Source organism: Anabrus simplex, chromosome 2 (genome assembly GCF_040414725.1).
Source record: "Anabrus simplex isolate iqAnaSimp1 chromosome 2, ASM4041472v1, whole genome shotgun sequence".
Classification (NCBI taxonomy): domain Eukaryota; kingdom Metazoa; phylum Arthropoda; class Insecta; order Orthoptera; family Tettigoniidae; genus Anabrus; species Anabrus simplex.
The window spans coordinates 678,809,748-678,836,255 of record NC_090266.1 but is presented as its reverse complement, the minus strand read 5'-3'; the positions used below and the strand labels follow the sequence as shown (position 1 = coordinate 678,836,255).

Sequence of the window (26,508 nt, the reverse complement as noted above, 5' to 3'; positions counted from 1 at the left end):
CATAGAAAGTGCCATAGCTACTTAAACTCCTGTTGTTAACTCACCTTCTACCTGGAGAACTGCCTGGTGGAAAGTTGTAGCTTGGTTGTGCAGAAAAAGAAGAACAATTTTCGCCAATGGATTTTCAAAAACATCTTTCATTATCATTGGACATTTTTCCTGGCTCAGAAAATATGACCTCAGTCCTTCAAAAATTGCAAGATCTCTTCCAAGTGCTGGCATCAACGCTAACCACCTGGTGTTACTATAACCTAACAATTTCCTCTACTCAATCTCAGCAAAATTGCAGAAATCCTTTAGTGATTCTACTCTAATAGTGTATGAGTGAAAATGGTAATATATTTTGTGAGTAACAAGTTCTGCGTCGATAGGTAAACAATCAGCAGCAGTCTTAATTGTGTTGTGCACTATATGCGCTGCACATCCAAGGCCAAGGATTTCACGATGTAATAACATCCTAAGTTTGTGGAAAACATTTCTGAATCCCTTACGTGCTGCCCCATCAAAATTACTATTAGTATTGTCACCACAGAATGCAATTATCTTGTTGTTAAGATTGTTTTTTGCAAACACGTCAATCAGATAATCGGTAACAATATCTGCTGTTTCGCCAGGAGGTTCATTAATTTCCAAAATTCGAACACGGACACCCTGTAGTGATAAAAGGTACCTAACCATAACAGGAAAATTATTTTTCTCCCCATGATTAGAAGCATCTGTAAACACTGTAACAGACCTGACTTCATTCAATTCCTTCTGCAATATTTCATAAGAATGAGGTGCAAGTATGTTTACACCAATGGCCTCACAATTCGTACGACCGCAAGAGAATTTCTGTTCAAACCAATTTCTTATTAGTTTCGAAAGTTATGATTTTCTTCAACCATGTGGTAAGTCTAGGCTCCTTCAATTGCAGCCAAGTGCAGTTCACGGTCTCTTGCTGAAGTTGGCCGAAAAAATGAAGTTACACTTTAGGATGACGATGTCGCAATTTCTGCGTTTTTATGCTTCCTTGATTTTAGATGTTGTTCAATGTCGCTTTTCCCTCCATGGGACACAGAGAATTCGGTGTTACAAATGGGGTAACGAATATCACAATCACAATCGGTCAGTGTTTTCTTTATGAACGTGTAGCCTACCTACGATAGAAAATAAGTATTTGTTGATCTCTACATAATTACTGGGAGTCGAATTGCATCAAATTCGCTATAAATTCTAAGTTAATAAGGCAGTTACCTTTCTTGCAACGCAGTAGTGAACATACATTTTCGTTTCGGCATCTTTAATCCTGCATCATACGACACTCCAACTGCTGTTGTTGAGAGAATTAACCAGGGACTCGCTTCAAGCAAGGAAAACAAATGCAGGCAGAGAAGCAGGGTTGTCATATTTGTTGTTGCTCATAACGAATATTGTCACAGCCTCCTATATTCCCTCTTTACTCTTAGTTGTTATGGACATAAAAACAGTAAATAAAATGAAATGGCGTATGGCTTTTTTAGTGCCGGGAGTGTCCGAGGACAAGTTCGGCTCGCCAGATGCAGGTCTTTATATTTGACTCCCGTAGGCGACCTACGCGTCGTGATGAGGATGAAATGATGGTGAAGGCGACACATACACCCAACCCCCGTGCCAGGGAAATTAACCAATTAAGGTTAAAATTCCCGACCCTGCCGGGAATCGAACCCGGGACCCCTGTGACCAAAGGCCAGCAAGCTAACCATTTAGCCATGGAGCCGGACATAAAAACAATTACCTTGCCATACACGAATTTCAGTATCTATAATAATTTAAAATATTACGTTGACGAAAATAGAGACTAAAATTAAAATTTATTTCCTAACAAAACGGGACAAAGAGGCGTCCCGTCAAAATCTGTCGGGATACCGGAACAACGGGTTGAAAAACGGTACTTTTCCATTCAAAACGGGACGTCTGATCACTTTATCTTAACGGCAGATTTTACCGAAAGCCTGCAGTCTAATATCTTGGAACTTGAAAATAGGTGAAATGAGTATGGTATGAAAATTAGCCTTTCCAAGACTAATTGATGTCAGCAGGTTAGAAATCCAAGGGAACCGAATGTTAGATTGGGGATACAAAGATGGAACTGGTAGATAGTTACAAGTATTGATGAAATAAATAAATAAATAAATAAATAAATAAATAAATAAATCTCCATTGATCTGCATTTAGGGTAATCGCCCAGATGTCAGGACATTTATTGAACATCTCCCTTGGTAAATTATTCCACTCTTTAACTTCCCTTCCTGTAAACGAATATTTGTCCCAATTTTTCCTCCTGAACTCCAACTTTATCTTAATATTGTGATCTTTCCCATTTTTAAAGATACCACTCAAACTTATTCGTATAGTAATATCATTCCACGCCATCTCTCCACCGACAGCTCGGAACCTACCTCTTAATCGAGGATCTCGTCACCTTTCTCCCAGGTCTTCCCAGCCCAAACTACTTTCTTGTCGGAAATCAGCTTGAACAAATCGAGCTGCTTATCTTTGGATTTTTCCAGTTCTCGAATCAAGTACTCCTGGATTTAGGATGTGTAGGCTATAGTGATATTGAATCAAGGTGCAGCAAAGAGAATGCTGTGAGCTTGCAGCTGTATTTTTTTACACCTTGCTTTACGTCGCACCGACACAGATAGGTCTTATAGAGACGATGAGAGAGGAAAAGGCTAGGTGTGGGAAGGATGCGGCCGTGGCCTTAATTAAGGTACTTCCCCAACATTTCTCTGGTGTGAAAATGCAAAAAGACGGGCAACCATCTTCAGGGCTGCCGACAGTGGGTTCGACCCAAGAATCTCCCGAATGCGAGCTCACGGCGAAACAATCTTTACATCGCCCTGTTTTCAAACCATCATTGCTTTACGGGGGTGAAAGCTGGTTGGACTCAGGATATCTTATTCATAAGTTAAAACTAACAGACTTAAAAGTAGCGAGAATGATTGATAGTACAAACAGGTGGGAACAATGGCAGGAAGGTACTCGGTATGAGGATATAAAGGCTAAGTTAGGAATGAACTTGATGGATGAAGCTGTATGCATAAACCGCTTTTGGTGGTGGTATCATGTTAGGCGAAAGGAGGAGAATAATAGACTCTGTTACGGAGGGTAAGAAGAGTAGAGGAAGACCAAGATGACGATGGTTAGACCCGGTTTCTAACGATTTCAAGATAAGAGGTATATAATTAAATAAGGTGACAGAACGAGTCACATACCGTGTGATTCTGCTGCCCCTTCTGCAACCCGCAATATTAATTCCGTCCTGAAAACATCTGCCCTGCCGGTATGCTCAGACAACACAACCGGATATCTTGGTATTTACCGCCTCACCATGATAGGACGCCGTAATATTATACTCGTATTAAACACTGGGTCCGCCTCTGTGGTGTAGTGGTTAGCGTGATTAGCTGCCACCCTCGGAGGCCCGGGTTCGATTCCCGGCTCTGCCACGAAATTTGAAAAGTGGTACGAGGGCTGGAACGGGGTCCACTCAGCCTCGGGAGGTCAACTGAGTAGAGGTGGGTTCGATTCCCACCTCAGCCATCCTGGAAGTGGTTTTCCGTGGTTTCCCACTTCTCCTCCAGGCGAATGCCGGGATGGTACATAACTTAAGGCCACGGCCGCTTCCTTCCCTCTTCCTTGCCTATCCCTTCCAATCTTCCCATCCCTCCACAAGGCCCCTGTTCAGCATAGCAGGTGAGGCCGCCTGGGCGAGGTACTGGTCATTCTCCCTAGTTGTATCCCCCGACCAAGAGTCTGAAGCTCCAGGACACTGCCCTTGAGGTGGTAGAGGTGGGATCCCTCGCTGAGTCCGAGGGAAAAACCGAACCTGGAGGGTAAACGGATGATGATGATGATGATGATGATGATGATTAAACACTGGAAGGCATGCATGTGCCTTCTAGATCATATGAACCTGACGCGTCGGCGAAACACTAAATTGATATTGTGTTCGCAGTAAACCTAATACTTGCTATAAGCTGCACAGTGTGCCGTACGGAACCGTAGTGGAGTTGGTAAAGGCGCAGCGGAGAGGACCTACGTGTGAGGTGGGAGGTACGAGTCAGGGCCGAAGATTCCATATTTCTGAAATATTTGTTTAATACGTACCGCATGTAATGTAAGTTCAATATCCACTTTCATGCAAGTTGTGCATGAATGAATGTGTTTGTGGCCGAAAGAAGGACCGATTAGTTTGCAGGCCGGACACATACGGACCGGAAATAATAGGAACACAACTATCCCGACAATCTTTAATCGCAGCAAATGTTCAATATGATGACCGTTTGGTTTATGCACATTCCGGCCCGGTGTCCAATAATAGATCGTATTGCGCACTGAAGCATTCCAGGTGTAATTGCTCGGCACGCGTCCGTGATGAGCTGCCGGAACTGGTTGGGTTTTCCGGTGCTTGAGTGTAAAAAACGTTCTTCAAATGCGCCCACAAGAAGAAGTCTAACGGCGATAAATCCGGTGCTCTGGCGGGCCAGGAAGAGGGCCTCCTCGTCCTATCCATTTCCCTGGTACTTCCTCGTTCAAATGGTTACGAACAGGTAAAGTCGAATGTGGCGGAGCTCCATTCTGTTACAACCACATCGTCAAACGATCGTGCAATGGCACATCCTCCAGCAACAGTAGGAGTTCCTGACGCAGAAAGTGCAGGTAGCGTGGGCCCGTCCAATGGCCCTCAAAGAAATAAGGGACCGGGCGAGTTGGCCGTGCGGTTAGGGGCGCGCAGCTGTGGGTTCGAACCCCACTGTCGGCAGCCCTGAAGGTTGTTTTCCGTAATTTCCCATTTTCACACCAGACAAATGCTGGGGGCTGTACCTTAATTAAGGCCACAGCCGCTTCTTCCCATTCCTAGGCCTTTCCTGCCCCATCGTCGTCATAAGACCTATCTGCATCGGTGTGACGTAAAGCAAATAGAGAGAAAAAAAAGAAATAAGGTCCAATCAGGCGATCCCCCAAGAATCCACACCACACATTCACTCCCCATTGTACTTGATGGGCCGCCTGTCGCACCCAGTGAGGATTGTCCGGACTTTAATAGTGCATGTTGTGGCAATTGGCGTTCGTATTATTGTGGAAGCGCGATTCGTCCGAGAACAAGATATGCGATACGAATGCTGCATCATTGTCCAGCCTGCTTAATAGCCACCGACATAACTCCATTCTAACTTCGAAACCCCACCCATGGAGCTCTTGGTGTAGCTCTGGATGGTATGGGTGAAATTTATGTTCATGCAGTATTCGGTCACAGTGGTCCCGGGTTCGATTCCTAGTAGAGTCGGGAATTTTAACCATCAATGGTTAATTTCGCTGGCATGGAAGCTGGGTGTATGTGTCGTCTTCATCATCATTTCATCCTTATCCCAACGCGCAGGTCACCTACCAACGTCAAATCAAAAGACCTGCACCTGGCGAGCCGATCTTGTCCTCGGGCTCTCCCGGCACTGAAAGCCGTACGCCACTTAATTTCAATAGAAATCTAGAATGAACACTGATGTCTTTGCACTGAATAAGTTATTTAGGTTTAAATAGAGACTTCGGTGCTCCAGGTACCGGCATTTCAGTACATCTTGCAGACCCTCGTCCTTCTGCTTCGTAATTGTCAGATCAAGTCAAAACTTCAAAATTTCTCGCCAGTTATTTCTTGGTGACACAGCCGGCTAATACTAAAATGGAATTAGCGAGTTGTGGAATGTTCTCACACACACGCCATTTGCGTTACTTTTCATTTTACTGTACCTATTTTTCGTCAATCTATGTACTGTACATCACTTGGCCCAGTGGTCCGCAGAGAGCGGAGCGCGTTAGACGTCTCAGTGTTGTTTACGTTAAGCAAGAACACAGCAGTGTACACTTTCCACCGAGTCGTGCTAATATTCTCTGAGATATTAGTGTTTTGATTTAGTTAAATGTTAAGTTTAGAAGAAACCATGCACAGCGTTCGGATAAACACTCTGAAATGCAGTTTCCAGCGAAGTTATACAAGGCCAACAGCAGCGGAAATACACACCTGGGTTTCTGAAACACTACAAGTAAACATCGACCAGCTAGCAGCTCTCAACTGGATGCCCCGGCTAATGCAGTATATACCAAGGTAATTTCATCAACCATTATGGAGAGAATATTACATAAATTTGAAACAGGTTGCACACTCCAACATTTAGTGGGGAGACAGTACAGGCAATTATTGAAGCAGCTGGAATTGAGGCGACTAGAGTTCGTCTGTTTAATATTCCCCCCCCCCCCCCGAATTGCCCAATGAATAAATCAGAAATTATTTCACGAAATACGGTAATGTTAAAGACATGTTTGTGAATCAAGGTCCCAGTTCTACAGTCTACCAGTTCTCAATGGTATTCGACAAATAAAAATTCAGTTAAAGCAGCAGAGTCCATCCTTAGTAACCATAGAGGGGTTCAGGGGACAAGTCATATGAGGGACAACGTTACGTTACGTTATCACGTTTTCATTCCCCACCCTGAAGGGGGGGTGGGGCGGGCCTTTAGAGAAAGACGCTCTCGCTCGGGCCGGGAGATGCGAAGAGAACTGGGAGGTGTGAGAAATGAGGAAGATGGGTAGTGCGTTATGAAGAAGTTAAGGAGATGAGAATAACGGATATGTAGGTTATTTAGTGCTTTGTGGACAGATTTACAAATACTTGTATAGGCGAGAAGCCAAGGAGGGAAGGTTTAACCAAGGTTGCAAGGGACAAGATGAGGTGCAAGGAAGAGAAGTTAACAAGAGAAGTGAGTAGGAGGCTAAGGAGGTGAGAGGTCGGCGATGGTGGCGAAAAGTAACGGGGTGGGGGGTGGATAAGGTCGGAGATGTGGACTCGGTATGTGAGGAGGAGGGGCAGACCGGGGACGGCGACGAGGTGTGGTACGTCGTGGCGAGGTTTGGGTTGGCGAGCGAGATGGTTCAACTCGATGGTGGCGGCCATAGAGGTTTATCCCGTTGTCGATGAGGCGTTGAGTGTCTTCGGAAGTTGGAAGATGGAGTCTGACTAAGAAGGTCGGACCGTCGACGTTGTGGATGCGAAACGCTCTTCGCACGGGCAGTCCCGACTGGCGGAGTTCCTGGGCGATGACGTCAGCTGGTATACTTGGTTTCACACCGCGAACGACGCAGCTATACAGGATATTACGGTCCGAAGGCGGCGGCGTCGATGGTGGACGTAACATACTTCCAGGAGTATCAGGAGTAATAGTTCCCTCGGCAGGTGGCTGAAGAGATGTGCTCTGGGGACGTGATATATCACGGGTGGGAGGGATGGAGAGAGAAGACATCATAAGGGGGAAAAGATGGGACATCGTTGTGGTGGTAATAGGAGTGTTGAGTGAGGTGTGCGCAGAGGTAGTAGTGGTGGTGGTGGTAGTAGTAATGGTAGTAACGGGGGTGGTGTAACTAGAGGACGCGTGTACTGGTGGTGACGGGGATGGAGGGGTTGCGATGGGCGAAGCGGCTGTAACAGGCGCGTTGTCCATGAGCTGCGCGAAGACGTTGGAAGGAGTAGATTCCACACCGTGAAGGTGATGAACACACCATTATCGTGAATGTTGAAGTAGGCATCTGCAGAGTCGATATACAGAAGTACATCCGGTGATGCTGCGTGGCCGTCGTAGAGTAGTGCGGCATTATGAAAGCCGAGGATGAGCAAATCGGTCTGGATGGCCTCGTCGGAGATCGCAAGGTCAACATCACGGACTATACAGGTATAATACATGGCGGGAAGGCTGACTTCCAACTTGGTGTCTGGCCAATATGCTTTGTTGAGTCGGCTGGGTGCGATGTTAGAGTTGCTGCGTCACCCGGCCGAATCAAAAATAGTTTGGTATGGGTAATGGAGAAGACAGTCCACTGTAGAGACAGACGACGAAGGCCCCCGAGGGACAAGAAAAAGCCTGTGCTATATACAACGCCCCGGATCACCTGTGCCATTGACTGTCTCTGCCGTGCGGGCAATGTTTTGAGATAGCCAACATCACTTGCCACACTATCCCGTCCCTATGTACCCACAATAGCAACCACTCTCCAGTCTGACTTACAGTTGACGAATGGAACATTTCCTCCACTCGTAAACAAGTCTAACACAGATGACCTTGCCACACTGGACTCACAACCGCAACCTGTAGTAATCACTAGGGATGGGCTGCGAACGGAGTCGCGAAGAGTCGAGACTGCTACCTCTGGAACCAAGACCAACTACAATATCTCAGACCTTAACCGACCTATCGAAACTGTTCATAATGGCGGCAGCTGGAGTGCTAGCATGCGTTTGTTTTGATTTGTGTAAGCCATGTTGTTACCAAATATTTACGGAAATTTGAAAATATTTAATCGTACATTATATTTATTTATAGTCTTAAGAAGGTTACAGATCATCTTTCAGTGCCGTAAGAAGCTGTTTGTTCTCAAAGAGCTTATTTATTCCAACAATATCAGTGATGATAACGTTAATGTTGATTCTCGTGTTCTTCTCTGAAAGTTTTTTCTTCATTTTTAGTTACCTATGCAATATGTTTATAGTTTAATGTGCTGTGTGCCTGGATGAGTAAGAGCTTCAATGTTCCCATTTCCAAAAGATCCAGTATTAAGACAACATTGGGTTAAGAGCATTCGTAAGGAAAACTTCGAACCGAATCATAGGACTAATAATGTTGTGTGGATTAATCATTTTTGAAATCAAATGTACTGTCAGGGAAGACATTATATACCCATAGAAGGTGGTGATCTAATTCGAGTGCCGCGCAAACTTCCGAAGTTTAAACTAATGATGCCTATCCTAGCATTTGCCTTATCAGCCAACGTACCTTACTACAAAGAACATTAAATCAGTCCCAGAAATCATGACTAAATTTTATGATTTAGAGACTAAGTTATTCTTAAACCGTGGTGCAAGAATGATGTAATCAATTTTCAACGTTTTACAATGAACATGCGAAAACTAAACCTAACCCCATTTCGCGTGGAGTGAACATGAGGATTATGGTTTTTTATGTATAAAATACAATTATACCATCAATTCTGGTGAGTTTTAAGCTGACGAGGGCTTTAGATGGTCATGTGTATCATACAAATATCGCTTGTACCTACTCAACAATACAGGTGGATTTTGGAGGGTTGAAATTTTATTGGAGAAATTTGTTTGCGTGTTTTACATAATGGGCTGTGATTAATGGTGGTGTTACATGTAAGGTTGATAATGTACTTTGTTGATATCTATATATCGTATATGCTGACCGGAGATTCATATGTGAAATGATTTTATACTCTGTGTCTGTTTCAACCTGACGTTGATACAATAATGCTCCCTTCGTTATTTTCCCCTCTGAAATTTCATTTAGACTTACAATACGCTATTAACGCTACTTTTTGTCTTTAATTACTCATATTTTGAGTTAGTGAGTTGCATTTCATGACGTTCGACTTGTGATATTTTCTTTAGGTGACTCGAAATAAACATGCAAAACTTTCCCTGAACCTCTCATATCGCACACCGATGTCCGCCATGTTTATTCTGGATTACGGTCTGATGTAATTGTAGTTGGTCTTTCTGGAACCGACACTCTCGACTCCAGTGTCGATTCCACTGATGCAGTAACGCCATCTTTCAACTATTGTCGGAACTGCTTAGAATTATAGTTCCACGTTCCTCCCTTGGTAACTCGTGATACGATGAATACAAGATGATTATTAGCCAGCAAACATTAAATATTGTTTCGGGATTTTATCATCGTTGGTGTTAATGTTGTAGGTCTATTTTGGCGACGATGGTGATAATGATGACGATAATTGTAGTGATAAGAATAATCAGACAGTATACTTTTACATAATCGCCAATATTGACTTCAACCAGTTCAGCTCCCCGGTGTAGGGGGCAACGCTTGTGCCTGTCAACCGGCGGTGCCGGGTTCGATTCTCCGCCGGGTTAGGTCTTTAAATTGTAAATGATTAACACCTCTGGCCTGGGGCATAATACAGAAAAAAAGAAGCGAGTGCTTAGAGTATGATTTTACAACAAATATTTTACCAAACATTGTGCGTCATAATAGCCGCCTCCGCAGTCTAGGGAGGCCCCGGGATCGATTCCGGCCAGGTCAGGGATTTTTACCTGTATCTCAGGTTTCGTGATCACGTTGAGGCAGGGACCGGGTCTAGAAAGCCAAGAATAACGGTCGAGAGGATTCGTCGTGCTGAACACACGTTACCTCGTAATCTACTGGCCTTCGAGCTGGGCAGAGGTCACTTGGTAGGCCAAGGCTTACCAGGGCTGTCGGAAAAAGGGGCTTTTGTGTATACTACTACTACTACTAACAACAACAACAACAACAACAACGATAATAATAATAATAATAATAATAATAATAATAATAATAATAACAATCAACAAGACTTAACGTGGTCCTTGAATTATAATCATAACCTACAACCTGTTTTCCAGTCAGTGACCGGGTCAGGAATGGAATGAATGAATTGTACCGGTTGCCGAGGCCTGTCGCACTCCTCTGGGGCAATGATGAATGACTGACAGATAAAATGAATTGATGTTGGAGAGTGTTGCTAGAATGGAAGATGACAGGAAAAATCGGAGTACACGGAGAAAAACAAATCTGACGTGGAGTGACCGGGATTTGAACCACGGAATCCAGCGGTGAGAGGCCAACGTGCTGCCGCCTTAGCCACGGAGGCTTTTAGTGGAGTAATCTATGTTCGAATTATGTTAGAGGATTTACCCATATTAGATTTGTTTTCACCGTTCATGTGCAATTCATAATGATTTACCATCGATATCTGTTTATCAATTTCCTGATCACGACAAGTAAAGACGTGAAATTAAATGTCCGTGGTCTGCTATGGCGATATTTTCTGACATGACACGTTTAATTTTATTTCAGCTACACCATTACGCTCGTCGTCTTCGTTAACGATATCGTACTTTACAATACTCTCAAAAAAACCCAATGGGCAAATGAGCAGCAACATGTATGATATTTCATGTTATTTTCCGCGTCTCGACACGCAAGTGGCCCCGCAATGAGAGTCAACTTCGCCTGGAGTCGTGAGGCTTCATGCGAAGCGACCATGCGGCCCCGCAATGCGCATCAAGTTAACTTGGAGTCGAGAGGCTTCATGCGAACCGAGACCGGTGTTCGGAGTCGATGGAGTCGACGCTCTCGATTCCAGGCTTGAGTCGCGCCCATCCCTAGTAATCACTGTACTTGATGGGGAACAACTCGCACCTGAGAGCGGAATAGCTAGCCCTGTTAATGTGTCATCAGATGAAATGCACACGCTCACCACACTAGAGCCCGCTTGAAGCCACGTACCACAACAAACTACAGACCAACATATGAAAGCTTATCATTCCACAATACAATAAGGTCCTTTGAATATTGAAAATACTGCCCAATTCAGTAAAGAGCACGTCACACACAAGAAAATTAAATTTGCGGAGGAAGTTAACACCCCCCCGGTCGACACACCAGCTGATCTATCAGAAGATTCCGATAGCTCTATAACGACCAAAACTCGTAAATGCCAATCGCAACAAGTTAGTCCCAAAGACCCACGGTCATACAAGGGAAACACACTTTCAGCGAATCGAAATAAATCTAGTTCCACCAAAAATAATACGACCAAGGACACGCAAGGATCTCAGCATAAAGAGAGGACCAGTACGTGAAGAATTGGATACATTAAACAGTTGCCAATTTTAAGGATAATTTCATTTCAATTCCACAAGGTCTCACTATGTTTTGGATCTGCCAGTTGTTCACGCTTTTCAGCCTCCTGGCCGTTGTGTTGAATCACCAGCACACCACCACGACCGATTTACCATTTCATCTTGACGTTAATCGTGTACAGAGCACAAGTGACGCCTACTTTCCTCAGATAATTTTGAGTACTTTTGCTACAGCAAACATCAATGGCATTTTGAGCGTAATGAAGTGGTCACTCATTAAGAATTATCTTAGAGACAATGACATTGATATTTTATTTCTCCAAGAAGTGTGTACCTACAATTTAGATATGTTAAGCCCATTCGACTACTATGTTAATTTAGGAGAGGATACTCGAGGAACAGCTATTTTGTATAGACCTGGTCTTGACTTTCAAGACTTCGTTGCACATCCAGACGGTCAGCGTGCTCTCCGCTCGCCATGAACACCTTGTACTCATATACAGTCCATCAGGAGCGCAAAACAGACTAGAACGAGAAAAGTTTTTGGAAGACCACCACATTCATCTCACACGGGGAACGAATATTATACCTGCAGGTAATTTCAACTGCGTACTCCACCCCAAGGATCGAACCCGATCCAATATTTAAACACTAGAATTACGTTGAATTCACTTTTTAGCCACAATTCAGCATCCAGACTTGACAGAGTTCATCTCTCTTACTCAATGTCCACTATTAAACACAGAATATCCGTCATCCCAGTCCCTTTCTCTGACCATCATTCAATACTCTTTTAATTACGTGTTGGCACGCTTGGAAGAGGATATTGGAAGTTGAACAATAAACGTCTAAAGACTCCAGATTCTACAGAAGAATTTTACACGATGTGGGAACGAATAGGCGACAGGAAACGGAATTAGTCCTCACAACTCCTCTGGTGGATTCATGCGGCTAAATCTGGCATACGGCCTTTCTTCCGAAATTTGTCTTTTCATAAAGCTCTGGAACGAAAGCACACTCGGCAATTCTACGAACAAGTCTTACATGACTACAGTCGTGCGCAACAGCATGGACATGACGTAGGCATAAATTAACAGAAATTAAGCGTATACGCTGTCAGATGAAAGAACAAGGTATATAGGGTGTACAGGCACGCACATGCATTCCTTCCTTAGAGAAGAAGACGAAAATACGTCGTGATACCACATCGCCAAAGAGAAGGGTAGAAGTAGGATAAAGTAATCTCGAAACTACAAACCACAGGGGTTTCACTACAGGAATTGGCAATATTATTCAAGTGGCAACTGATCATTTTGAACTTGCTATTGCTCTGGACTCCATACAACAAAGCACACCAGCCCAAACCTTTTTACAACCTATCCAGAAACAACTTTCTATAGATGAAATCCAGCGACTAGAGAGCAACATACAACAAGAGGAACTGTTACAAGCTATCAACGACGCATGTTGTAAAAAAATCACCCGGCCCTGATGGTCTTTCTTACGAATTTTACAAATCTTATTGGCAATACATAAAGGACGACTTAGTATTACTTTTCCAAGAAATATTCACAAATGAATAACAGATCAACAGTTTCTCTGAAGGAATAATGGTGTTAGTACCTAAGATTAAGTCACCCAAATCCTTGTCGGATTACCGTCCATTAACTCTAACTAATACTGATTATAAGCTGTTTGCAAAAATTCTTGCCAAACGCTTACGAATCACCTGACCTAATAAGGTTTCGTGCAGCATAACGTGTTGAATAACTCCAATATCATGCATGGCCTCTCAAATCTACGTAATTTCGTGCTGCACATGTCATCTCAACCCAACAGATCTGCTGCACTGGTCAGCATAGACATTCAACAAGCCTTTCACGGCGTTAAATATTCTTATCTATGGTCTGTTCTAAGAAGATTTGCTTTCCCAGACGGGATAATCACAACACTACGGAACTTATACAGCAATGCAACATCCAGACTACAAATTAATGGCTTCCTCTTCAAAACAATCCACTTCACAAATCAATTGGACAAGGCTGTCCACTCTCCACAGTCCTCTTCGCCATCTGTGTGGAACCATTCATTAGATAATTAACTTTGAAGTTTCCAGGAATACATCTGGGTTCAACGTCCTTACAAGCGCACGTCTATGCGGACGACATCACTATTATATTGACACAACCCAAACAGCTAGACGACTTAAGACTGGTCATAGACGACTATCAACATCATTCTGGAGCAAAAAATTATTCCACACGTATCTGCAGCACTACCATTCGGGCCCTGGCCTACACAAGATCAATGGATTCCCTCTGCCGAAACACATACAATTCTTGGAATAGCATTTTCTGCGAATTTGATTAAAATGATTGATGACAACTGGGGAAATTTGCTCAATACAGTTCGCGCTGTCCTATTTGCTTAACACCTTACAATCCTCAATATATGCCAAAAGGTCTGGACAGTTAACACATTTGCACTCAGTAAACTGTGGTACGTAGCGTAGATTTTACCTTCACCGCCCATAATAATTAAGAAAATCGACCTAGCTATAGGATACTGCCTTTGGAGAGGACAACAGTATAAAATCGCCAGAACACAATGGTACCAAAGCATGGAGTGTGGAGGGTTAGGACTAGTTTCTGTAGAAGTTAAATGCACTGCACTGGCCGCGTGAAATATTACTAATTATGAGCGCCGACCAGATGGTGATTATGCTAAAGCGGTTCTGAATAATGTTATCCGAAGTGTGGCCTTTCCCACTTCCCATCGTAATTTGCCACTGCATTTCAAACGAATTTTGAGCTTTATAGATAACCTTCAACGAACTTCAATAGACCCAACTTCAGTTATAAGAACAAAACTCATATATACCCATACAATGAACCGGAATACTAAGCCACCTACACTACAGGCAATGTATCCTTAGCGACAATGGAAACTGATATGGATTAATATTGCTAATAAATGGGTTCCTCTTCATTGGAAAGCAACCCTATATCTAACAATCAATGAAACTATACCAACAAAGGATAAGTTATTCCGCCATGGACGATCTGACTCCAATAAATGTGAACAATGTCAACAAAGAGATAACTTAATACATCGTGTTAAGTCTCTTTTCTTATTTGCTTTACGTCGCAACGACACAGATAGGTCTTGCGGCGACGATGGGATAGGAAAGGCCTAGGAATGGTAAGGAAGCGGCTGTGGCCTTAATTAAGGTACAGCCCCAGCATTGGCCTGGTGTGAAAATGGGAAACCACGGAAAACCATCTTCTGGGCTGCCAACAGTGGGGTTCGAACCCACTATCTCCCGAATGCGAGCTCACAGCTGCGAGCTCCTAAACGCACGGCCAACTTCCCCGATATATGTTAAGTAACTGTGGACATATCGGCGTCGTCGTTCGCAAAAATATGCAAAAAATACTTAAAATGACTCCAAATCCCATCTTAGAATATCGACTCATCAATATAGGATATGCATTCATCCCGACCACGGTCGACAACGCAGTTCTCTGGCTAACTTCAGCAACCATTCACTTCATTATGGAACACCGACGGAAACCAAGACAGTTGAACATAAGAACATTTCAGCAACACATGCGGATGGAAAGATGGAAATATAAGTGTAATAAGAAGATATCAACAGGGTTTGGTTCATCCTTATACCAGTTTTAATTCATAGCGTAACAGTATTTGAATATTGTAATTATCCTATCAGTATAATGTGCTAATGTGACACGGGCTGCTTAACGAACTGGCAATAATAAAAATTAAGTTAAAAAGTGATCACTTCTTGTCATATTTTTGTTATCATAAGGAACCGGGACGATGAACTTTAGACAATGTATCTCATCGGTATTATTGTATACATTTTACATGTTTATTGTAAAAGGTTAATTTCGTAATAAACAAGTGAAAAACTTGGCGACAAATTAACACTTCGATCAACACTCTCATCTGATTGCATGCCCATTTTGTTGAAGAGAAATTAAATAAACTTAACTAATTGACAGGTGGAAACATCAGAACACTTGACTCGAGTAATAATGAACACCCATTTTAAATTTGTAACATTGCTGCTGTAGCTCGCGCAGGAAATTAATGAAACACAGACTTTTGCTTCAAGATTTTTCAGACTTTTGGAATACTAATGCCATCAGTTGCAATATGCAAATACGGATCTAGGACCCTTCATGGACCTTTGTTCCGAAAATAACTTCAAACAACAACAAAAGTAATATAGACGCTTGTTGGCGTATACGCTTCAAATCTATATGATAACGTTTTGCTTTATTTTCGTCCTGTTTGTACTCGGGAACTTGAATTTTCAGCCTTTTATTTTTGTGTTGGGAAGTACACACTGGAACAAGGAAGCTTTAACAAACAATATCCACTGGCATACGCCGAACACCCCACCAATCTTCGCTATACCGGTCGAGTTGACCGTGCGGTTAGAGACGCGCAGCTGTGAGCTTGTATCCCGGAGAGAGTGGATTCGAGCCCCACTGCCGGCAGACCTGAAGATGGTTTTCCGTGGTTTCCCATCTTCACACCAGGAAAATGCTGGGCCTGTACCTTAATTAAGGACACGGCCCATTACTTCCCACCCCTAGGCCTTTCCTATCCAATCGTCGGTATAAGACCTAGCGGTGTCGGTGCGACGTAAAGCAAGTTGGAGAAAAATCTTCGCTCTATGGTGCATCAGTCATCCGTTGACAAAATGCGCGTGTGGTTCAACAAATAAACAACGAAGTTCTACAGAAACAAAGCAGAGCTTCTGTAAAATCCATATGAGTGGTTGAATTACCTGCAATAGTAAGTGCATTTGGGATTGATTCCTGCCAGGATCGAGAAGAAAGCGGCTATGGCCCGCATGAGAGTGGGACACGGGTTGGAATATATTCCTCTTCTCACAATTCGACAATTCCCATACAAGATAGTGCAATATTGCTAATCATTTTTATAGCACCTTCGAAAAGTACAGAACGTTTATTTATGTCCTTTTTGCACAATTATTACGTATTTCGCAATTACTCTGCACGAATCGTACACAGTCTTTCAAATCAGTCTCTTTTCTTACTTCCTTGGCTACGACCCTGGCTGCTTCCCTAAACATTTCTAATCCCTCCCTGTTCTCCACTGTCCTTACCTTTCCCCTAAGCACGTATATTCCTTCACTGTGTTCACCTCTCTGCCTTTCCTCTTCCCTGGCTATGTCCATGGTTGCTTTCCTAAGCATTTCCATTCTCTCCCTGTTGTCCACGGCTCTTTCCTTTTCACTATGCACGACCACTCCTTCACTATGTTCACCTCCCTGCCTTTCCTCACTCAACCCACTGGTTCCCTTTGTTCTTTCCTTATCACCACGCCCATCTTCTCCGGCAATGCTTTCTATAACTTGCCCTTCGTCCACTCTCTTCCCCATCACTTCTTGCTTCAGGCTCTCTTCTAATACCCTAATTTCGTCACTGACCAGAATCTGACCCGACAACCATTGGTTACCACTTATTGCTGACCCCTAATGTGTGCTCTTAATCCTTGCAGTCTGGCCCTCACTAAATGTTTCTTTAGGATATTTAGATTCTTATTCCCTTCTCTTCCCAAGTCTCTCTCAATCCAAATTTTTTACTCTGTAGATTACCCGCGTTTCTTATTACAATTTCAGCCATCAAAGTGGATAACAACTTCACTTTTATCGGCCTGTTACCATGTGCTTTACCCATCCTTTCCACATCACCTATATAAACTTCGCTGAAGTTAATTTTAATTCTGTTTTGGATGACTTCCACGACTTTATAAATTGTCCCCACTTTGTCCTCTCCCTTTTCTTCCGACACTCCATATATAAATAAGCAATTCTTCCTGCGTTCCTGACTACTGTCTTCTATTTCTATCTTCAGCTTCAACACCCCATCTTCCATATTCCTTATTTTCTCTCTGAGTAACACAATTTCCCTCTCGCTGCTCCCCACTTTTTGTCATTGTTTCGTCTGTTTTTCCCTGGATCCATTTCCTCATATTTTTGAACTCCTTCACTTGTTACTGTATCATATTTTAATATATTCAAACGGGAAAACTTCTTCCACGACCTCCTTTACCACCCTCCTTATGACATCCACATCTTCCCAGCTCATGTTGCCACTGAAAATCGGGCCGGGGTTTACTTCCACACCTACTATAACTAGCAGTACCATAATCATCGTTGCCACCAACATCATCTCAACCTTCATTCCCGTTTCCACTTTACCTCCTTCTCTTTTGTCTTTTTCATTCTTCCTTCTCCCCTGCCGTCTTCCGATGACTACCCGATATTGTTCCACACCAATAATTTTTCTCGTCACTCTCGGCTTCCCTCTTGCACTCACCGCTCACACTCCACTCCCGCTCTACCGGCATACTCGACCCAGCACGTCCGTACGCGATGCTTACTTAGGTTAGACTGATCTGCCGTAATTCATCCACTACATAAGAAAGGACAGATAACAGATGTGAACAAGTACCATTTCATATCTCTTCTACCAATAACTTACAAGATCCTCTCAAAAACTCTACAGAATAGGACGGAACAACAAATCGATCCACAACTGGAGGAATACCAAGGAGGTTTCAGAAAGGGACGATCATGCGCTGAGCAGATTATGAATCTGAAGTCCATCCTTTCATATATGAAACTCAGGAACAGAGAATTCATGGTGACCTTTGTTGATTTTAGGAAATCGTCCGACTCAGTTGATCGAACCACCCTATTACAAATCCTCAAAGAGTTTGACTTAGATAACAAGAGAAAAGCAATTATCCTGCAAACCCTGACTAACACCACCTCCAAAGTGAGAGGAGAGATGTCTGATGCCTTTGAAATCCGGACAAGAGTAATGCAAGGAGATGGGCTATCACCTCCTCTCTTCAACTGTGTTTTAGAAAAAGTCATCCGAGAATGGCGGAAAGAAATGAAAAGTTCAGGGGTAGAAAATGGTGTAAGACTAGGCTACAAGTATATGAATCTTACAATCGACTGTCTAGCCATTGCAGATTATCTAGTGACCTTTTGAGACTCCATTGATACGGCAGAAGAACAGCTTAACCAACTGAAGACTCAAGCATTGAAGGCTGGGCTTCAAATCCCCTTTGAGAAGACGCACTTCGTGACAAACATAAAATCAGCGCCAAGGGAACTGGAGTTCGGACCAGGAAAAATTAAGCAGGCAGAAAATTTTAATACCTCTGTGAATTGATAGAGCCTAACCTATCAGAGAAAGAAGATTTCGTGTCACGCATTAACAAAATGGAAATGGCCTACCAACTAACCAAAGACATCTACAATAAGAGATCGATATCCTTAAACGCCAAAATTAGACATTACTGCACTGTTATTCGACCAGAGACTCTGTATGCGGCAGAGACTCTTACAATGAACAAGAAAGGTCTAATGGAAAAACTAGAGGCTAAAGAAAGGAAAATTTTGAGAAAAATCCTGGGTCCCATGAAAGAAAACAGCGAGTACAGAAGGCGTCACAACCACGAATTATACAAGCACGTGGAGAAGATGAGTGACACGATTCGAAAAAAGAAGGATTGCATTTTATAGCCATGTGACTCGAATGAGCCCAGGCAGGATATCTAAACGGATACTTTCAAGATAAGAATACCAAAGGGGCATGGTTCACAGAAGTTCAGAATGATCTACGAGAAATGGAAATTTCTCCTAAAGATATCCAGGAGTGTGTTCCGCTTAAGGAAAAGCTACGTGCGCACAAAGGTTTCCAGGAAAAGCCGAAGCTGAAGACAGGGAAGACGTGGACGCAAGAGAGAAAAGAACAACACCGAAGACGAAAGTAGGAGCATTGGGTGGCAGTTAAACTTCGGTAAAGGAGACAGTTGAACTGACGTGGTCCCTAATGTGCCGAAACGAAGAAAGAAAGAATAATAATAGTAATACGAATACTGACAATAATATCTCTTACATCTGAATACAGTGCGAGGGTGTGATGTATGTTCTATCACAATGTATAAAACTCTATCAATCAAATATAAAAATTCTCCAAAACATGAAGGGGAGAAGAATTGCAAAAACCATTAAGGTTAGATGCTCCAAATGCCAGCAGGACTCTTCTTTTCCATTCAAAAAGACTTCTCAAAAGTATGAATAATGAATAAATATCAAACCAATTGTCCGTTTCGTGGCCAGGCCCTGAACAGTCTTCAAACAGAATACCAGTTCGAGACAGGAACTTGTCAAAGTTCCTAAGGAACATGTCCTTGAGTCGTAATATAGAACACAGAAGGCAAGATACCTAAGCCGGTGTGCAGTGCTGGCAACCAAATTGTAATGCTGTGTGTTACATGCTGCCGGCTGAGGTACCAGGCAGGAAACCAGCCTTTTTGTTTCGGAGAGGGCAAAGCGAAGTACATACAAAAAAGCAGAAGAGACAGAAACCAGAATTACCTAACTGAAGTAAGAATAAACATATTAAATTCAAAATATTAAACATAAGACTTAATAGAATATATGTAGAAAGTGTTAAATAATCATCGAAAAGAACATAACTAATATTAAACAGTATGGCCAGTAAGAAAACAGAAGGTGAAGAAAAAGAGCCGCTGATGGATACACGACATCATCCGGTAAGAATAGCGAATGAAGTTGCCGCAGACGTGGAAAATATGACGCAGTAAGGGTAAACCAATGAGAAAATTAGGTAATTGTGGAAGGTGGAATACGTATTTGACAAACAGAGAAGTGTGGTAGTAAACAGTGAACCGCCGACAGGACAGGCCGCGTCAACAGCCACTTCGTAAAGGATAAATTAAAATGAAGTGAGGAAGACAATCCCAAATACAATAAACTAGTAATAATATGAATTTTGATTATAAAAGGTACTGTATATTCTGTATATCAAAAGGCAATTTAGAGTAACCTAACTTTCAGAGCCTTCATGGAAGCACGAGCAGCCTTCGCCCACAGTGGCAGCAGGTTGAAGGATGTTGTCCACGTACACCACACCAGTCATGTTACCCTGGATAGGAATTAGGGGCATGATTTCCCCCTCCCCCAAGAGGCGGATCCAGGAGTCTCGAAAGGAGGTGGGGGTGGGTTGGGGGCAAAATTATTTTTTAACATACCATACCACAAAGCAAACACAACGAGTTTACATTTTGTATTAAAGAGAAAAGAGGGAACCGTACTAAGAGATTACAACAAGTAGGGTCCGAGTATATAAGACAGAGCCTGTACACTATCTGCTCAATAGTATCCGTACACCCCTCTGTCCACGTAAACTGCAGCCTAGATTTCGCTAAAAAAAATAGGTGACTGAGGCTAGATGTTGTTCGCTGTTACGAGATACCTGTAGAATGGTTGGAGCAAGGGAGCTTAATAGCTTAATTACTACAAACGTGGATTGGTTATTGGTTGCCATATCAATAAGCAATCAGTCAGGTTCATTTTTGCTCTTCTCAAGTAGCCCAAGTCGACTGTCGAGACATGATTGTTAAAAAACAAGAAGGCGCACCCGCAACAAAACCACGGCCGGGTAAGCCACATTTGTAGGCCGACCGGGACCGCCGTGCATTGAGGGTGGTACGAGAAAATCGGATGACATGGTGTGATGCCATCCGCCGTGAATTTGTCAGTGCCACTAATTGTGCAGCTAGCACCATGAATGTGCACCGAGAGACATGAGGACTGGGGTTCAAGGCTCAGACACCGTCCCTAAACTGCATAGTTTGCCGGTGAACGCTAAGCGCTGCATTCGGTAAATATAAGGAGCGCCGCCACTGCTCCGTGGACGACTGAAGACGCGTGATTTAGGATTATGAATCACGCTGAGGTGAAATGAAGGGAGTGTTTTGGGTCTGACAAATGCCGGTCAAAATGTATATGCCAGCCCGCACATAGCCCAGAGTAAAATTTGGCGGATTTCGGGTGACTGAGTGCGGGTGTTATTAGTGAAGGGGCTTGGGCCTCTCGTAATACTACAGAGCATGTTGAAGACACTACGGAACACGTTGAAGACGGAAGGATATAAGGACATTTTGACCAGCTGCGTGTTGCCTATTGGAGAAGAATACTACGGAGGTGATCGCTGTATGTTCCAACGTCATGATGCTCCCTGCCATAAAGCAGGTTGTGTTTATTAGTGGTTTTTGGAAAATAAGCTTCCAGAAATGGACTGACTAGCCCATAGCCCCAACGTCAGTTCTACCGAACACCTCCGGGATGAACAATAACGGCTACATCTACCCAGACCGCAACAAGCTATATCATCAGCTATGCTTGCTGCAGTACTGCGGGTAATATGGTCTGCCAATCGCCCGGTGACGTTCGGACATCTGGAGACACAATTTACACAGAGTTAGAGCTGCAATATAGGTCCTTGTCTGAATAGGGCCCCGGGTCCGATTCCCTGACGGGCCGGAGATTTTAAATCCATTACGTTGATTCCTCTGCCTCGTGGGTTGGACGTTTGTGTTCGTCTTAAAACACATCTTCATTTACATACAATACATCACGCCACAAACCACCACATACATAATAGCGAATACATCGTATAGTGTTATTCATCACCCTAAATCCACATAGGGTTGGTGCCAGGAAAGTTATCCGGCCATAAAAGATGGGTTAAATCCATACAACATGCCGGCCCCAGGGAACTGGGAAAAGGCCAGAAAGAAGAAAACAGGCCCCACATTAATGACGACTACAGAGCAGTATATCCGAGGAACACTTACGAGAACAATTTCAAGTAGGTTCAGATACTATTGATCAGATACCGGTAGTGTATACTGTACTATAGTTCTGGCTCGAAATTATAGCATTTCTGCCAGGATTCTTTGCCGTTAATAACATATATTCACGTACCAATTAAAAGTAGGCTGCAGTAAGAAACCAGGTTTCTTTTGGGCTTTACTATTTTCAAACTGTTGTAAAATTTTGTGTGTACGGCCAACATTACCAATCTTAAATACAGTATACGTCGAAGTGAGTGTGACTACATACATATATTCTCTCCATTACAATCCCCATTTTCATTTTGAAAACTTTGCAATCCTACTTGTCGGATATATCCGTTGTGCGCACCAATTATTCAGGATTCTTTATAGGAGACTCGCTTACCATTGAATGTCTTGAATTCACGAAGCCTTGAACTACACATTCGTATTCATTTTTTGCTTGATCGGTTGTAAATCAACAGGTTTAGGCTTGTAGTCCTGTATAGAAAATCAAGAATAATGGCCGAGAGGATTCGTCGCACTGACCATGTATCACCTCGTAATCTGCAGGCCTTCGGACTGAGGAGCGGTCGCTTGGTAGGACAAGGTCCGTCAAGACTGTAGTGCCATGTGGTTTGGTTTGTTTTTTCAGGCTTGTGGTGAGTTCACCTACACAATGTTTCGCAAATAGCTGTCGGTGGGGAACTCTGGCAGTTGAAGGGGCTTCTGGTATTTGCCGCCATGCACTTGCTGCACGCATGAATTATATAGTAAATTGTGTCACATCAATCTGTTTTCGTGCGAGTACTGTTAATTTAATATTCCAAGTGTTGACAAGAAAGTATCTTTCTGGAGTTGAAATTTGGAAGTATGGCTGGCTCACGTATCCACTTAGTGGGCGGAGCCCCGCAACAAATTTCCTGTTTTGCTAGTGGTTTAACGTCGGAATAATAAATTTAGATTTTCCGCGACAATAGGACAGCAGAGGAGTTGGTCTGTGAAGGAAGTAGCCACAGCCTTAATTATGGCACAGCCCCAGCAGTTAGCAGAGTATGACGATAAGAAACCACGAAAAACAATCTTCAGAGTCACCGATGGTGGGGTTCAAACTAGAGTCCTGCATGAACCGGTTTCGGCTCATTTCGACATCGACCGGTCAACGAACGAAGTGCAGTCGTACGCATAAGCTAGAAGATTTGTTTCGAAGGGTTATAGGGAGATACGTTGAGGGAAACGGGATGGACTAGGGAGCGGTGATAAGAATAGATCCGGGTTGGGATATAGTACCATATCTGAAGTAGGCCTACTTCATTACTGTCTGCATGAAGGAGCCATACCACATGGCTGATCAGTTGCTTTCTTTTTTTTAGAATTTGCTTTACGTCGCATCGACACAGATAGGTCTTACGGCGACGATGGGATAGGAAACGGCTAAGAGTGGAAAGGAAGCGGCCCCAACATTTGCCTGGCATGAAAATGGGAAACCACGGAAAAGTATCATCAGCGCTGCCGACAGTGGGGTTCGAAACCACTACGTCCCGGATGCAAGCTCACAGCAGCGCACCACTAACCGCACGGCCAACTCGCCCGGTGTGAGTTGCTATAGCAGCCCCTGTGTATAAAGGAAAGGGTGATTAATATAAAGCCGAAAATTACAAGCCAGTCAGTTTGACATCTGTTGCATGTAAGCTTTGGGAAATAATTTTTTTCTGATTACATTAGACGTGTTTTCGAAATTACTAACTGGTGTGATAGAAGGCAGTTCGGGTTTAAGAAAAGTTATTCCAGTGAAGTGTAGCTTGTAGGATTACCGCAAGATATAGCAGAAATTTTAGATTCAGGATATAAAATTTACTGTATCGCGATTTGCCTACCGAAGGCGTTTGATAGTGCAGATCGTGGAAGACTGCTGGCAAAGATGAGAGCAATTGGAAAAGACAAAAGTGTGACTGAATGGGTCGCTATATTTCTATAAAACAGAACTCAGAGAATTAGAGTAGGTGAAGCATTATATGATCCCGTAATCATTAATGGGGACATTCCTCAGGGCAGCATTACTGGATCTTTATGCTTTCTTGCATATATATAATATGAGTAACGAACTGCCGATGATGTTATATTGTATAGGGCAATAAATATTTCAAGATTGTGAGCGACTGCAGAAAGACCTCGACAATGTTGTGAGATGGACAGCAGGCAATGGTATGATGATATACGGGTTAGAATGTGAGGTTGTGAGTTTCACGAAGAGGTAAAGTCCTTTCACATAGACGGAATTGTATATAAGGTTGACAGATCTCTTCACATAATTATGAGGGTATTTAGGGTTTGTAGTAATGATTTAAAGGAGAGGGCATATAAGTATCTGGTAAGACCGCAATTAGATTAAGGTTCCAGTGTATGGGATCCTCGCCAGGATTACTTGATTCGAGAACTGGAAAAATCCAAAGTGCAGCTCAGTTTGTTCTGACTAATTTCCGACAAATGGGTAGCGTTACGAAAATGTTGTTAAGTTTGGGCTGGGAAGACTTAGGAGAAAGGAGCTGAACTGTTCGACAAAGTGGTATGTTCCGAGCTCTCAGTGGAGAGATGGCGTGGAATGACATTAGTAGATGAATAAGTTTGAGTAGTGTTTTTAAAAATAGGAATGATCAATATGAAGATAAATCTAAAACAGAATACAAATTTCATGCTTCAATATCGCGTGCACAACTTACGTGAGAAATCACGTACGGTACAGAAGTAATGTTTCTTTCCTACTTACGATTTACTTCAGCTATTTCATTTTATGTTACAAATTGTAAGACTTCTGGAATATCTTACAGATGTATACGTTGTTTTCCTTGTTTTTTTGCTTTTGTTTTGCTGGTTTTCCATTTTGGTTAAATGTTTACGTACGATATAAATTGTATCCACAGATATGTACGATTCATATTTCGTAACTGTAAGATTAGTGAAATAAACGGGGGTCTAGTCTTGTAAATTATTTAAATAATACGCTTTTTGTATTTTTCATTGTGTTAAGAAAAATAATTAAGACAAAAAACTGTTATATCTTGCTAAGTTCAGGGATACGCTAACTAGCCTGTGGTGACTTAATAATTCATTCAAGGAATACCTTTATTATTTCACACATAAAACACGAACATAAATTATTGTCCACATTTCTATTCATAAACACATATTAGTTATAGTGGTTTATGATTTTTGTACCGGGAGGTACACCTCAACGCCGCGCATTCAAAATCATTCAAAATCAAAATCGGTCAAAAGGTGAAACTGAAACTACACGAACTTGGAAATTTAATCAAAAGCTGTCTCCACTGAAATATTAAGTAATGTTGTTATTGTGCAGTTTCCTAAACTGACTGAATTTCTCCTTGTTTTATTTTGCTATGCATCAAGAAGTTTGGACATTTTTCTACAGATGACACTACTAAAATCTATGATCATGCACTCTGGTGCAAAGTGAAAGAACTTATAACTTAAAGAAGTTTTGTATTTCTAGGTTTTCCATAAGTGATCTATGTTCATTTAGTTTTGGGTTGGCAACCTTCCTTTTTCTTTCCGCCAGTTTTGAATCTGGCCAATCAAAAATTTCTGTAATTAATTTTCAACCTATCACAGGCTTTTTGTTCGATTTTGAGTGTAACTTTGAGATTCACCAATTAAATTGAGGGGGTGTGGCTGGTTTAGTCTTGAATGATCTCGAACCTTCCCTGAGGGTTTATAAACTGCGGCCTTTCCCGTTTCCTGGCCAATTGATCGTCGTCTTTCTGTGTGTGGGTGTTAGGCAGGAGGCGGGCTCGTCTCTTTCTTCAGTCAGCAGAACATCTACAAGGTAATGGCCACATAATTCCATCTTTCTCGCTGTAGCCGCAAATTATTCCGAGGGGAAGGTCCGAATCTTTAACTATGTAACCGTACTTTTCTAAAATGTAACTTTTCTTTCGGCTAATGTACGTGTAAAACTTCATAAAATCTTTGATTGTAAATCGGGGATAGAGAGTGAGTTACCCTCTCGAGCTCCCCTTGATCTTGATTTGAGGTGTCTGCGATTTAGCAACCTT

The 26,508-nt window shown here is 42.7% G+C and overlaps 1 protein-coding gene across 1 annotated transcript in view; it reads left to right on the top strand.

Annotated features, from left to right (window-relative positions):
- The window catches only part of Sytbeta (Synaptotagmin beta), a 924,592-nt gene that overhangs the window by 768,155 nt on the left and 129,929 nt on the right, over positions 1–26,508 (top strand). The window contains exon 5 of the mRNA XM_068226251.1: positions 20,603–20,628. Within this exon, the coding sequence (XP_068082352.1) occupies positions 20,603–20,628 (26 nt within the window). The remainder of the gene's footprint in view (positions 1–20,602; positions 20,629–26,508) is intronic.